Source organism: Mytilus edulis, chromosome 11, assembly GCF_963676685.1.
Source record: "Mytilus edulis chromosome 11, xbMytEdul2.2, whole genome shotgun sequence".
Taxonomy (NCBI): Eukaryota; Metazoa; Mollusca; class Bivalvia; order Mytilida; family Mytilidae; genus Mytilus; species Mytilus edulis.
Window position 1 is genome coordinate 24383031 of NC_092354.1, and position 16652 is coordinate 24399682.

A 16652-nucleotide genomic window follows, 5' to 3' on the forward strand; every position below is an offset into this window, starting at 1 on the left:
GTATTTCGTATGCAAATTAGTTTTCTGGCACCATTTCAGCGGCAATATTCTGGCATCATATGTTGCGGCAATAATCTGGCATCATGTTGCGGCACCAATGCAGCTATAGCGATTTCGTATGCAAATTAGATTTCTGGCACTATGTTTACGGCACTATTGCCGCTATATTGCGGCACTAGAGCGAATATATTCTGTTGCCAGAACATATATGACATAAATGATCTTTTCCACATCAGGGAGCAGCTATATATATACATCAATTCACCATGCATATACTTATAATGCGCTAGCTGATTTGCACTTTGTGCAACCCAGCCAAAAACGAATTAAAATCACAAATAAACTAAGCAAGTATAATATTAAATACGAACTGAAGTATTGAACCAGACAAGATTGCAGTGATCCTATATTGCTCGTTGTTGTCATATTTAAACCAAAAAATTAAATAAACAGGGTAGGGGGTTCAAAACTGTGAATGGATATATATGATAGTGAAATATTTATTTTGTAACACAAACAAATTTCAGTTTGTGGATCTTTAATGATACACAAAACATAGTAAATGTAAATAAACTATTTAATTATAACAGGTACAGAAAATAACAATTCAAGAAATAGAATTTAGATACAACAAATTATAACGGATATAAACATCTTAAAACACAAACAAGGCCAAAAAAAATGTTGTTTCCAAATACTTTGTCTAATATGAATAAATTCACATTGTTTTGAATTAATATTATTTTTGATTTTTGTGGATTTTAACCAATAATGATACATTTTCATACTTTGATCGAACAACAAGAAGCTTCTTAAGTTATTAACTGTTCAAATATATACTGGTATGTCGTGAAAAAATATCGACAAAGCATGTGGATGATACTGTTCCTTTTTAATTTATTTTCAAACTTGGGATACATTATAAGAGTCGATTGGATAACAAAAAACACAACCATATTTTTTGGCCCAATATAAAAATAGAATTTTATAAAAATATAACACAGAACTCTGAGGCAACTCATTTTAAAATCAGCAGTGATGTACATTATTGTTTATTTGGCCCAACATAACAATAGAATTTCATAAACTTAAAATGCATTAAATTAAACCCTGAGGCAAGGAATCAGCAGTGATGTACATTTATGTTTTTTGGTCCAAGATAAAAATAGAATTTCATAAAAATAAAATGCATAACCCTGAGGTCAGGAATCTGCAGTGATGTACATTTATGTTTTTTGGCCTAAGATAAAAATATAATTTCATAAAAATATAATGCATAACCCTAAAGCAGTGGTGTATATTTATGTTAATGTATTCCAGTATTAGTTATTTGTAATATAATATAGCAAATGTATATGTATGATAACAAGTATCAACAATAAAACATGTTTGAAACTTAACAAATGCATTCATAATATGGTTAAAGGTAAATAATTATGAAGACTTTTAATATGTCTTCCCCTTCACTTTGTCCAAAATTCTTTCTTTTACCTTCCTCCGACCACTCCAAATTAATTTCTTGTTCTCGTTTTTAAGATGCATGGTAAAATAAAAAAGGTGTGATTGATACATGTATCTAATTATCATTTTTTTCTTTTCTAGCAACATCAAATAATTGGTGCTCAGCCTGAATGTCACGTCATGTATTTTCTATGATTTTGAACCTTTTATTTATGAATTTCAATCTCAAAATTGAATATCATCTCTTAAAACTTGTGAAATTTGACCAAAACACCAAAACAGAGGCAGTCAAATTTTTAAACAAATATTATTTTCCATTTACAAACTTAGGTGTATAATTATTTCAGTTGTCCTGAAGAACAAATAATTAATTTGTTGTGGCCTCAAAGGTTGCCAGTGATGAAACACGTTAGATAATAAGACCAACAAAATAATGTGTTTCCTATTTTCCCTTGGAAATAAATAAGGAAGGTTAGTAGGGTATTTTTGTTCTACGATGGGAGAGAAATTTTGACTTTAACATGTTTAAAGTCTTGACGACGTTTTAGGGTATGCATGATTTGTTCATTGTTGAAGACACTACATAAAAGCCCTGTTCATTGATAATTTGTATATATTTTGTGCAATTCTGTTAAGAATCAATGTACATTTACTCCATATCCCTTTATTTTCTGACAGGGCTTAATATTTAAAATGCCCCAAAAAACTAAAGAATATAAAAATTGATGTAAAAATAAGGAGGGAAGGGTAATAGGAAACACATATCTTTTTGGCCTAATCGACAACTATACTTATTCAAGTTATTGTCCAGAAAACAATGTCAATTAAAAACCAATCCCCCCCCCCCCCCCCCCCCCCCCCCCCGCAAAATTAATGTTCAATGATCTTTCACTATTCTTCTCTTCATTTTCACTGATCGTTTATAAGTTCCTATTTTGGAGTTTAAAGCACTCATGAATTCAGCATCCCTCATCCTCAGTTTGTTTATAGCATATACTGAAAATAACAATAGTAACATATTCAAATCAATATTTAATTGGAAAGAGCACATGGAGGAGTGATCCAAATACAGACAATAAATATTCAACAATAAATGAAATATAAAAGATAATTAACTGTTAACTGTAACAATAAGTCTATTCTCCATGAGGTTAAGAAGCATATAGATGCAGTTATGTATACATGTAACAATGAGAATGTCATAAAGGGTCCCAACCTTGACCTTTGACATATAGCTCGCCCAAAATCAAAGGTGTCTTTCTTATGCATGAAGCTGTATACTGTGTAAGTTTTGTTCAAATCCATGAATGCATTCTCAAGTCATGCTCTGGAAACTAATTTCAGACCAACGAACAGAGAGCTGAATTCAATAACTCCTCTATTGCAAAAAAGAGGGGAAAATAGTATGGTCTTGGCTTGGAGATTACAATGTCAATTGGTTCCGTTGTTTAAAGAAGTTGCAATTATAATCTTGCAGATTATTTACTTACATCTAATGGCTTTCATGACTGGCATTGTGGCAACCGCATTGGATGCAGATAAATAAATAAACTCTTCTGGCTCAAAGAACCCATCAATAAACTTTAAACTTTTTTCACAAATACCTGAAATATTAAATATGTATTTCTCGCTAAAATACTTATATCCCTTTGATATTTCTTTGTCTCCCTGACTCCTACTTCCTGATTTTACAATAGACTCGACAAAGCTTAAATTGATGGCCAGTAAACAAGTCAGAAGTATGCTCTGTAAGTTTTTCGTTGTCATTTGCCGCCATATTGTTTACTTTAGTGACCGAACATAGCCTCGTTCTGAACATGTTATGAATATATAAGTTAAGTTAGAGAAAAAAGTAAAATCACAAAAATACTGAACTTATACGAAAATCAATTCGGAAATAACTTTAGGCATTGGAAGGCAATAACATGAATTCAGGACTATAATGTGATATTATAAAAAAAAATCACAATTATACAGAAATAAAGGGATCTCAAAATTTAAATGGTTTCACTTAAAGTGTTAATTAAAGAACAGAAATTTGTGCTGTCATGTATATATATTATCAATACAAGGTCAATAATTACCTAAAGGCTCCAAGATTTTACTACACAGGTGTTAAAAACGTTAACACTACAGATAAAAATCAAACTAATTTCCCACTTGAGCTCATCAATATTAATCTCTTATGAGGGAGGGTAGCAAAATCCTTGGCTTTAAGGCAGCAACCATTTGATTTTCTGGGGGGGGGGGCTATGGTTTTTTTTTCTGTACAAACTTTTTTTTTCGCGACAAGTCGAAAACAATTTTTTTCTTTCAATTTTAGCATTACATATAGTGGCAGCTGAGGGTGAAACAAACATTTTTTTTTTCTCAGAATCAAAAACAAATTATTTTTTTTCTCCTAAAACTGGAAACAAACTTTTTTTTCCCCCGAAAATCAAATGGTTGCTGCCTAAGACACTAAATCCCGAGGTCCCGAAATTTAAATAAACTTAATCCCGACATCCCAAAATTACATCTTATAAACATATCTAAAAGGCACAGAAACATCCGAGACAAATGCATGAGTATCATCATTGATTGAATGGACCAAAGTAAGACGGTAATACCACACTATATATATGTTAGTTCAATGGTTAGATGTCTTTGCAGGTACACATGTATGCTCTACATTACTAAAGTCAAAATTGAAGTCAACCATACAGTTGTCATCGAATTAAATGTTTTTAAAGTATGTCAAAAAAAAAAATCATCAACGCAAGACAGTTGGTCAATGTCCAAAAGATTATCATTGAAGGCTAAATATTGTTTTTTTTTTTTTTATAATGTCTCCAATCACTATTACATATAGCCAATACAAATTTAAAACAGAATTTTAACTTTTTTTTCCTTGATTTGCAAACCCCCTTGCTCCTGTTATATGGAAAAATGTGTTATGTTGGTTAGTGGAATATGTTAATTATTTTTCTATTCTTGAATTATGTTGTTTAGAATAGTTATGTATGTACATTTTAGGAGCAGTTGTGCACGGTGTTGGGATATGTTTTTTTTTTGTATTACATGAAGTACCAACATGGAAGTGTCCTTACTATTAATGTTCTAATAAACATATAGAAAAGTTACCAGACACGCTTTATATACAAATGGATAATTGTGGTAGAGAGAATAAGAATCGGTAAGATCTACTTGTTTTGTTCTTGTACATCTAACACAATATATCAATATATATGTTTTTTTAAGTTTTACTTTAATTGTCAATTTCAATTCGAGTTTAAGGGAAGTCACCTCGGGAATAGTATAACTTCAGAAAGAATCATTATTCTTATTTGTGTCAAAATCTGGTCAATAGTATGGTGATGTTGAGTTGTCAGGTTAGGAAAATGAGAACATAATTTGTGTAATGAACTGCTCCTACAGTTTTTAACTTAAAATCCGAAAAAAAATAATTATGAGAAGTTTGTATATATATTGAAGTTGTGCACATTGTACCTGCTATGTTGGTTTCATTTGAAGATCTTTCGCCCATACCAGTATCCCAGACTTATATGTATAGTTGTATCAATAATTGGCATTACAATCTTTCATGCACTTGTTTTTTTCGATATTTTATTCCAAGACGTCATATGATAACTTTTTGGACTAGGTTATGAACTGACTTTTTCTGTATTGGTCCTGTTATAGAATCGTGCGATTCGTGGTTAGTTGTGTTTGGATTGGAGACTCCATGCATTGGAGCACTTAACAAATACTTTAATTAGTAACAATTACAAACATGTAGCAGGATAAGCAGAAACAATAACTTTTTATTAAATGTATATATTGAAACATTGGACTTCTGATAAAAATAAAACAAAAATAAATGGCCTTCTTGAAACTTCAGAACATAAGAAAGGTTTTGTACCCCTTTACATTTCAGACAAAATCAATAAGAAGAATTTACAAGAAATGATGAGAAGCAGTTCCCACTGATGGTAGCTAAGTTCTGTATCTCAAAAAAGTCTGGGAAGGTAGTAGAAAAAGGTATGATAAAAAGAAATGCAGATTGAGTCGAAGAGCTTTCCACCCGTTCCATAGTTAACTTAAGTACATCATAGTACATTGATTATGTGTATGACTTATGAACTTGTATTGCTTTAGTCAAGAGAAATCATGAAAATAAATTCAGCAAAAATTTATGAATACGTTTGATATTTTATTTAAAGCATTTTGTAAATTAATTATTTTTCCCGTTTGACAGATCACTAACAGTTTTTGTTAATATAAACGACATGAATGTCAAAGGTCATTGTTCACTGGCTATCAGGGTGTAAATCAGTTTATTGGTTACCTAAAACAAATAATAATATAAGGGTGTGATATCTTTCAGCCTGTCATATTAATACTCTATCCAATGAATGTCATATAAATTTTCCACTGTCTGTGTCACTAATTTAACTACAAATATAAGTTTTAGAGAAATCTCCAAGCCTAGAAACAGCAAAAAAACAGAGAAGAAAACAGAGACAGCTGATAACCAAAAAAATTCTAAATTTGACACATTGAAGGAACAGGCTAAATTAATGTCATTTGCTCAAAATCAGGTAACTTTTTAGATCAACTTTGGATGCGAAATATGGGCCCCTGTCCGAAAGAGAAATATTCTCTTTTTTTCCCCAATGTATAGCTAAAAACATTCAAAATTGTATATAGACAAGTCTAAGACATTGTTGCAAGTTTTTGTTGATATCTTAATGGGGTATTTTATTTACAAATGTCTTGAATTTTGTTAACAATTTATGCAATAATAACTTCCACTTTCTCAGAATGCAGAATTTTGCCCCTTTTCAAAAAATTTCTCGGGGACCCCACCTCCATATTGCACATGTCTGGTGCTGTGTGCCAACGGTATAAATGAACTCATATATTTAACCCCAATCAAACCTTTCATGAAATTTAATTCCCAATTGCATGGGCCTTTGGCCTCTTCCCCTAAACACCTTTAATATCACTGATTTAAAAATGTGTTCATTGACTCGCCTGCAACCTTGTTGGATTACATGTTTAAAATAAATAAGAGAAAGGAAATGGGAATGTGTCAAAGTGACAACAACCCGACCATAGAGCAGACAACAGCCGAAGGCCACCAATGGGTCTTCAATGTAGCGAGAAACTCCCGCACATGGAGGCGTCCTTTAGCTGGCCCCTTAAAAAATATGTAAATAGAAATATGGTCACTTGGTCTTCTCCCGACCGGCAGTAAAACGCTTGCCGAAGTGGGGCGTCCGTTTGGCTGTTCGGGATGTACCAAGTTCGCAGTCACGTCCGGTCAGAAGGGGGACGTTAAATCCGATGCCTCGTGTAAAGAGATTACCACGCTCTTTGCACGTTAAGAACCCTTGCAACAACTCTTTGAGGGGTCCGTAGGTGGCCTGTTGCAAGGCAAAATTTCTGCCCCTATCCAAGATACCCTCATTTTCCAGTGGTAATCCAAATTACCCCGACCATCATCCCGGATGGCCTCTATCGTATCAACCTACCAATTGTATTTATTGTGAACTTGTTATCGTCCTGAATATGCATGAAATATTGGCCACTGGACGTTAAGCAAACAACAATCAATCAATAATTGACTTACATGTTATGCTTAAAACTTATCAAACACAAAAACTTTATATTTAGCAATGAACAATGAAAATGAGATCAGGTTTAAATAAAACCTATGAAATTGACATTTACATTGTAAAACAATTCTAGGAATACATTGTATTACCAGGGATAGTGAAAAATACCAAAACTCAACTTTGAACAATTACACCTTAAAAAAAATATATTAACCAAATAAAGTAGCCCTATCTCTTTTAGGATCTGAGATATTTTACACAGAATCCAAATAGAGGATACTTCAATCAATCTCAAAATAAATATCAAAGTCTTGGTTAAAAAAGTTCAGTCTACTTAATTGTAATGTTTGTTCTAGGTCTTCATTGTAGTTCTGTCGAATTAACGGAAACCTCACAACTGGTGAAAACAAAGGGTATCTGCCGAGGTCCAGAATCCCATTAGTGCACTGATCTGTGATTTTTCAATTGCAGTGTAGAATGTTCAATGCAATTTTTGGCACGTTCCTCAAGTAAGTTCAGTATTGGTTCTTCTGAGTGGTTGTAACGTATTATGTTGATTATCTTATCTGCAGTTAGATGGTATTGTCCTACAAATTTCACAATAACTGTCTCTGATGCACCCTGCTTAAGCAAGAGATAGCAGTCCGTTCCTTTCTATAAGAAAGAAATAAAATACAGGGGAGCAGCAATCAGTGTGGTCCTTGCTATGTCTGTAATGACCCTTTTAAAGTTGGCTGTTGTTGTTAGCTTCCTTTCACCATGTGATAATACCAAGTTGAATGTTTTTCTTGGACATTTACTTAGTTAGTAGCTGATATCACATGTTTTATCAAGTTGTTTTCTGCATGATTCACATGTTGCATGGATGATGTTAACACAAGTAAAATCGAGAAAGGAAATGGGGAATGTGTTAAAGCGACAACAGCCCGATCATAGAGCAGACAACAGCCGAAGGAACCAATGGGTCTTATTCTGATTCACTTTCGCAATTATATTAACTGTATAGTCTATTGGATTAAATTTTCAGACATCCATATTTTCCGGAAATAATCTGGACTTGTCCGTATTTTCACTAGTGCTTACTTTCTCTTCCTCACCTGTCTATTGCAAATGGATGCCACGACAAAACGACTCCTGTGGATATTGTGACAAATCACCGTCAAGTACGTTTCAAATCAATTATACACTGTTAAATATATATACCGTTAATTCCGTTAACTTGGATTCCACGTTTATTCAACAAATACGAACTGTAATTGTTTATTTCTATGAATTGAACTGAGAATTCTACTTTCGTTTTTGACTTGATATTATTACTGCATTGAACATTCATATATTTCTTTCGTACATATTGTAAATATTGTATTTTTATTTCTTTCAGTTTACCAAACAATACACGCTCTGTAAAAACTCCTGTGTCATTTCTGGTGGAATTATAATCTACAATCTTCAAACACAAGTTGTTATTCTTTATAATTTGCCGAGATTGCGATACAGTCCCATGGTTATACTAGCTGAGTCAGGCTCAGCATAGTAAATTGACGACAACCTGTCTTTACATATCCAGACAAGGAACGACAACGTAGCAACTTACATACCTTTACACTGACAGTGGACTACATAGCTTGTGTATACTCGACAGCAAACTAACAACGTTGAGTCAACATGGATCCCAGTCATGAGGAACAACAAGAAGAGATACAGACCCCAGAGGGAAAGGTTCCAGATTTAGAACTATTACAAAATCCATCTAATACAATCCAGTCAGATGAAAATCCCGAGGCTAGGCGAGTTCGTGACCTCACGGAAAAAGGACAAGGAGCTTTCACCGAAAAACGTGACAAGTTCTGTCAGGAACTAGAGGCTCTCTGGGCAGACATTGAATCCCAGTTATTGGAAGTAACAGCGCCCCCTAACGATCTCCAGCAACTCCTAACAGTCCAGGACAAACTTGTTAAAGCCTGCAATAATTATCGTAGGCTCACAGATGAATACCTAGAATTTCTGAAAAGGACCAGAACATTGGAGAGTCAAAAAGAAATTGATGCATGTAAACTCTCTTTGGATTTATGTCTGTCCAAAGTGGAACTTGTTATGGAAAAACTACACGAGCATCGCCTCGCCCTAACAAAGGCCAAATCCACTAAAACAAAGACCTCAAAAGGTAAGAAAACCTCACGCAGTGGTAGCTCTAACGTGTCAGACATGTCAAGCCTAGCACGGAGAAAGCGTGCCAAGGCAGAGGCTGCCAAGTCTAAAATAGCCTTTGTAGAAAAACATGCCATTATCCTACAACAGGAAGCAATGTTAGAGGAACAAGCCCTGTTCAGACAAATTGAAATGGAACAGGAAGCAGCACACAAAAAGGCAGAAATGGAACAGGAAGCAGCACACAAAAAGGCAGAAATGGAACAGGAAGCAGCACACAAAAAGGCAAAAATGGAACAAGAAGTCGCTCAGGAGGCCGCACAGAGAACAGTTCAGTTAGAACAAGAGGCTATGCGCAGGAAGGCTCAAATGCAACAAGAAGCCGCACGAGTAAGCCGAGAAAAGGCCCAACTTAAAGCCAAATTTAACCTTCTTGAAGCACAAAGAGAAGCTGCAGCCGCAGAAGCCGAGGCTCGTATCCTGGAATACGATGATAGCCAAGCGTATAGCGATCTCCCTGACGAAAAGGAAGACCCGCTCCAGCGCGTGCAAGATTTCGTCAATAAACTTCCTGTATCAACTGTTGTAAAGGAAGTAACAGAACCTCAAAGGAAAAAAACAAATTCCTGTTAAGATCGAGCTGAGTCACGACGCACCGGCGTTCGTGCCATCCGTGGCACAGAACTTGCTGTCACAGACATCTGCTGTCTTGCCTTCCAATAATAAGTCACCGGAAGTTACCTTTATCCCAGATCTGGGATTAGTAACCGGCATACAAAAACTAGGCCTTTCAGATGAGAGCCCTACTGAACATCAAAAACAGGGTGTTAAAGAAGCTATCCCTGTCTTACGCATAAAACAAGACTTTATAGAAGAGATCCCTGTTTCACACCAAAAACAAGGCGTAATAGAAGAGATCCCTGTTGCAAACCAGCAACAAATCAACCTTACATCAGAGATAACTAGATTCCTTTTACGCAAGGACTTGCTTTTCTTCCGATTAACAAGCTTTAACGATCGGGCAGAGTCCTTTCATACTTGGAAAGCAAGCTTCAAGAACGTGACTGATGAGTTACAAGTCTCTGACTCAGAACAGATCGATTTACTGATCAAGTGGCTCGGTCCAGAGTCTGCTAAACACGCCATTAGCATAAGAGCGTCGAACGCTAATAATCCTACCATAGGTATACAGAGATTATGGAAGAGGCTTGACGAGCGGTATGGCGCTCCAGAAATGTTGGAAGTCTCTCTCAAGAGTAAACTTGCAAAATTCCCTACCTTAACAAATAAGGACAACGCACGTCTCTACGAACTGTCTGACATTCTATCAGAAATAGAATATCACAAGGAAAATCCCAAGCTGGGATGTTTGCTAGCATATTTTGACTCCTCGTCCGGGATAAATCCTATTGTTGAAAAATTACCGTACGGACTCCAAGAAAAGTGGACAACAAGGGCTACAAGATACAAGTCCAAATATGACGTTGCCTTTCCACCTTTCACAGAATTCTCTGTCTACATCAGGGAAATAAGCAAAACAAAGAACGATCCTGGGTTCATCTTTGGGTCAAAAGCCACACCAAATACAAAAGGTGCTGCGCCAAGGTCTACGCCTTACCCTAGGACTAAAGTTGGTGCTCATAAAACAGCAGTTGGGCAGCAATCTGGAGACGCCAGCAAACAAGGTCTTTGTATTCTGCACAATACAAAGCATTCCTTAAATGAATGTCGAGCGTTCCGAGCCAAGTCAATAGAGGAGCGCAAAGGTCTTTTAAAAGAAAACAATGTATGTTACAAGTGTTGTGATTCTACCACACATAGAAGCCGGGATTGCAATGCAAGCATAAGTTGTAAAGAATGTGGAAGTAAACAACACACTACCGCACTTCACATCACTAGACCACAGCAACCTGCAAGTTCACAGTCTAGCTCGCCTAAGCAAGCCTACGGCGGGGAGCCTATAGAATCGGCTGAAACTAAGGCAACCTCAGTTAACTCTACCTGTACTGAGATCTGCAAAGATACATATAGTGGGAAATCTTGTGCTAAAATACTTCCTGTGAATGTTTATCACAAAGATAACCAGTACAAAGTTATTCGCATGTACGCCATCATTGATGACCAAAGCAACCGGTCATTAGCATCGCCCGAATTCTTTAATCTTTTCGACGTCAAAGATAAACCGGAAAACTATACTTTATCAACATGCTCCGGCAAAGTAGTCACTTCCGGCAAAAGAGGAAGAGGTTTCGTCATGGAATCAATCAATGGTAATGACAAGTTTGACCTTCCTGTACTGATTGAATGTGATCATATTCCCAATAATAGGGACGAAATACCTACTCCTGAAGTAACAATGCATCACCCTCATTTAAAAGAACTTAGAGGTAGCATTCCACCAATAGAGGAAAATTGCCAAATTCTTCTCTTAATTGGCAGAGACCTTATAGAGGCACACCATGTCCTCGATCAGCGCATAGGACCACCCAGAACTCCATATGCACAACAATTGAAACTTGGTTGGGTAGTGATAGGAGAGACCTGCATTAACAAGCAGCATGTTCCTCTTGAGTTAAATGTCAAAATAACCAACATTTTGCATACAGGACAACCTTCAACCTTTCAACCATGCACAAGCAAGTTTGACATCCGGGAAAACTACACAGACCCTGTAACGAAAGACCTACAATCGCCACTCTTTGAAAAAACAAGGGACGATGACAAGCCTGGACAGTCATATGAGGATAAAATGTTCATGAAGCAGATGGACAACGAATTTGTAAGAGACTCGGAAGGAAGTTGGGTAGCACCGTTGCCGTTCCGAGTGCCAAGACAGCCATTGCCAAGCAACAGACAACAAGCTCTTCATCGTGCTAATATGTTAGACATCAGTTTGAATAGAAACCCAGTTAAGCGGGAACACTTTCTTACTTTTATGAGTAAGATCCTAGACAATAATCATGCAGAGCTCGCTCCACCATTGCACGAACATGAGGAGTGCTGGTATTTGCCATTGTTTGGTGTTTATCATCCGAAGAAACCCGATCAGATAAGAGGTGTGTTTGATTCTTCCGCCAAATGTAACGGAGTTTCACTTAACAGCGTCCTGCTTACAGGTCCAGACTTGACCAACGATCTCTTGGGAGTACTGCTGCGTTTCAGGAAAGAAATGATCGCAGTAACTGCAGACGTTCAACACATGTTTCACTGCTTCGTTGTCAGAAAAGACCACCGTAATTACCTGAGATTTTTATGGCATAAAGACAATGACCTACAGGAGAACCTTGTCGAATACCGCATGAGAGTTCATGTTTTCGGGAACAGTCCGTCACCTGCTGTTGCTACGCTTGGACTCAGAAAAGCAGCTCAAGCATCAGAACTAGAGTTTGGCAGTCATGTGACTAACTTTGTTACAAGAGACTTCTATGTTGACGACGGTCTAACGTCATGTCCTACTAAGGAGGAAGCTGTTAAGCTCATGAAGGACACACAGCAAGCATTAGCAAAATATGGAAACTTACGTCTTCACAAGTTTGCCTCTAATTGCGCGGAAGTTATGTCTGCATTTCATGCCAGTGATTTGGCTTCAAATCTTAAAGATTTAGACTTAGAATGCGACAGCAAACCCCTACAACGTAGTCTTGGTCTCAGCTGGGACGTAAACACTGATAACTTCTTATTTCAATTATCATCAGAAAACAAACCGATCACTCGGAGAGGAATTTTATCAACGATAAACAGTCTCTACGATCCTCTGGGATTTTTGGCTCCGGTGATTATACAAGGGAAACTCCTATTGAGGAAAATAGTATCAGAAACCGTCGATTGGGACCAACCTCTCACTGATGAGACAGCCGATGAGTGGAAATCTTGGAGAGATACTTTAATAGCTATCGAAACACTGCGCATTCCACGTACCTATGTGCCGTATCTCAGTAAAACTGCCACAAAGGAGTTACATGTATTCTCCGATGCATCAGAAAAAGCTATAGCAGCTGTTGCATATCTACGCACGACCGACAGTAGTGGTGAACCAAACATAGGTTTCATTCTTGGGAAAGCTAAAGTTGCACCAACAAGTGGTCATACTATTCCACGTCTTGAACTATCTGCTGCAGTATTAGCAGTCGAGATAACACAGACCATCATGGATAATTTAGATTTACATATAGACACTGTAAAATTCTACACAGACAGTAAAGTAGTCCTAGGCTACATAAGTAACGAGACAAGAAGGTTCTTCATCTATGTCGCCAATCGAGTAGAGAAAATAAGAAAATTTAGCTCTCCAAGTCAATGGAATTATGTATCAACTAACCGTAATCCCGCAGACTCGGGAACAAGGTCCGTACCAGCCCATGCAATTCACAGCAGCGAATGGTTACTGGGACCAAAACAACTTCTTTCCTCAGAACAGAAAAATTCTGAAGACATATACCAGCTAATAGAACCAGAAGAAGACGGAGAAATCCGTGCAACTGTTAATGTTGCAAAAACATTTTCCACACCTGAGCATAAGGGTATCGGAACTGATAGATTCAATCGATTCTCCAACTGGACATCACTTGTGCGAGCGATAGCCTTTTTGGAACGTTTCTCCCGTTTACACGGGTCAAAACAGACAGCACCAGTGACTTCTCTGGAAGGCTTTTCGAATGCCGAAAATTTCATCTTAATATCTGCACAACATGAAGTTTATGGAGATGAAATAGATTGTATAAAACGTCGGGAACAAATTAACAAGCGGAGCCCGATAGCTAACCTTAATCCGTTTTTGGATGAACGAGGACTGTTACGAGTTGGAGGCCGTATTGTAAAATCTGACTTACACTTCCGTGAAAAGAAACCATTGATCGTCCCTGGACGCCATCATATAGCGACATTATTAGTTCGACACTTCCACAATAAGATAAAACATCAAGGTCGCCATTTCACAGATGGAGCGATTCGATCCGCAGGATTTTGGATCGTAGGAGCAAAACGCTTGATCTCATCTATTATTCACAAATGTGTGATATGCCGCAAACTCAGAGGAAAAACCGAGTATCAAATCATGTCTGAATTGCCAGAGGACCGTCTTGAACCTTCACCTCCGTTTACTAACGTTGGAATAGACACCTTTGGACCCTGGACAATTGTTTCACGTAAAACACGTGGTGGATACGCCAACTCAAAACGTTGGGCAATTTTATTCACATGCTTAGTGACAAGAGCTATTCACATCGAATTAATCGAGGAAATGAGTTCTTCAGCCTTCATAAACGCTGTCAGGAGATTTGCCGCTATAAGAGGCCAAGTGAAGATTTTCCGATCTGACCGTGGAACAAACTTTATCGGAGCAATCGACGATTTAAAGATTGACTCACTCAACGTTGAAGATGGACCCTTCAAGAACTTTCTGTACAATTCTGGTACAACTTGGATCTTCAATCCGCCGCATTCGTCCCACATGGGTGGAGCCTGGGAAAGAATGATTGGTATCACCAGGAGAATTCTTGATTCTATGCTTCTTAACGCAGCCGGAAGAAGTCTAACACATGACGTGCTTAACACACTAATGGCAGAAGTTTCAGCAATAGTGAACTCTAGACCTCTGGTACCGGTGTCAACAGATCCAGAGAATCCGTTAATATTAACTCCGGCTATGTTATTGACACAGAAAACCAACTACGTTTTCACTTCAGACCATCTTGGGGAATTCGACAAACGAGATCTCTGTCTTGCCGAATGGAGACGAGTGCAGGCTCTGGCCAGTGTTTTCTGGTCCCGTTGGAGGAAGGAATACCTGCCGTTACTACAACAACGACGAAAATGGACCGAAGATCGCCGTGATCTCATCGATGGAGACGTCATTCTTCTAAAGGACAAAAACCTTTGCCGTACTCAATGGCCCGTTGGAATTATAGTGAACTCATTAAAAAGCTCAGACGAACATGTCAGAAAAGCAGAAGTGCGAGTAATCGTTAATGGAAAAGCCACAACCTACACACGCCCTATCGTGGACATGATTCTTCTCATAGAGAACAACCCTGTGTAATTATATGTATATATTTTTGGATTCATATAGTGACATTCATATGTGTTATGGAATAGTGATATCAGGTAGATTTCAGACGGGGAGTATTCTGATTCACTTTCGCAATTATATTAACTGTATAGTCTATTGGATTAAATTTTCAGACATCCATATTTTCCGGAAATAATCTGGACTTGTCCGTATTTTCACTAGTGCTTACTTTCTCTTCCTCACCTGTCTATTGCAAATGGATGCCACGACAAAACGACTCCTGTGGATATTGTGACAAATCACCGTCAAGTACGTTTCAAATCAATTATACACTGTTAAATATATATACCGTTAATTCCGTTAACTTGGATTCCACGTTTATTCAACAAATACGAACTGTAATTGTTTATTTCTATGAATTGAACTGAGAATTCTACTTTCGTTTTTGACTTGATATTATTACTGCATTGAACATTCATATATTTCTTTCGTACATATTGTAAATATTGTATTTTTATTTCTTTCAGTTTACCAAACAATACACGCTCTGTAAAAACTCCTGTGTCATTTCTGGTGGAATTATAATCTACAATCTTCAAACACAAGTTGTTATTCTTTATAATTTGCCGAGATTGCGATACAGTCCCATGGTTATACTAGCTGAGTCAGGCTCAGCATAGGTCTTCAAGGTAGCGATAATTCATCTAAAACACATTCTTTATAGATCCGTGGTGTTTAATCGATTTACCGAGTGTACCATCACAAAAAAGTCATCCTAATGCACATGTGGAGCTTAACTTAAATATATATGGTTCAATGTTATATAGCAGGGTTCAACAATGTTTTTAAAAACTTCTTCTGTCAGCCTCATTCTATATATCTTTAAGACTGTGAGGTACTCTAGGTTGGTAGCAATTTAAGAAAACATAGTGACGAAGGTGAACGTTGAGATAAGTTCAATTCTGTTAATCTGCTCGATCTTCTTAGTCCTACAGCAAAGTTGTAATCAAGGCGGACTATATCACCACAGTATGTTGCATATGCGAACTCAAATTATTTTAACTGCTGTGAAAATCGAAAAATGTACTCTAGTTCTTTTTCCTCTACATTAATTGGACTAAAGAAGTTGAGAATCCTTGATAGACTAAGTGTATTTTAATGAGGCCCCTCATGGGGGGGTCCTAGTAATCACATAATCACCATTTTTTTGCGAATATAATCATATAATCATTAAATATTTGCTTATCTTTAGTAATCAAATAATCATAAACTAAAAATACAGTCCTAGGTAATCAAATAATCATGAAATATTTGGCTTAATAATCAAATAATCATTAAAAAAACGGCCAAGTAATCACATAATCAAAAACCCCATGAGGGCCCTCTTTAATAATATTATAAAGCCTTTTCAACGTCCTATCAACGTAGCATAGGAG

General features: G+C 36.8%; 2 protein-coding genes across 2 annotated transcripts; both read left to right on the forward strand.

Moving 5' to 3' along the window:
- Positions 1 to 8036: 8036 nt before the first annotated feature.
- On the forward strand, positions 8037 to 9842 carry LOC139495394 (uncharacterized protein CG45076-like). Its single transcript, XM_071283699.1, has 2 exons — positions 8037 to 8224; positions 8443 to 9842. Exon 2 carries the CDS (start codon positions 8727 to 8729, stop codon positions 9840 to 9842), a length of 1116 nt encoding a protein of 371 aa, XP_071139800.1. The 5' UTR covers positions 8037 to 8224; positions 8443 to 8726.
- LOC139495393 (uncharacterized) lies at positions 9838 to 15892 on the forward strand. The gene is made up of 2 exons (XM_071283698.1): positions 9838 to 15525; positions 15744 to 15892. Exon 1 carries the CDS (start codon positions 10444 to 10446, stop codon positions 15244 to 15246), a length of 4803 nt encoding a protein of 1600 aa, XP_071139799.1. The 5' UTR covers positions 9838 to 10443; the 3' UTR covers positions 15247 to 15525; positions 15744 to 15892.
- Positions 15893 to 16652: the final 760 nt, after the last annotated feature.

Bases quoted from the DNA above. Each gene is read 5' to 3' on its own strand.
- LOC139495394 (XM_071283699.1), top strand. From the start codon at position 8,727: ATGGATCCCAGTCATGAGGAACAACAAGAAGAGATACAGACCCCAGAG.
- LOC139495393 (XM_071283698.1), top strand. From the start codon at position 10,444: ATGTTGGAAGTCTCTCTCAAGAGTAAACTTGCAAAATTCCCTACCTTA.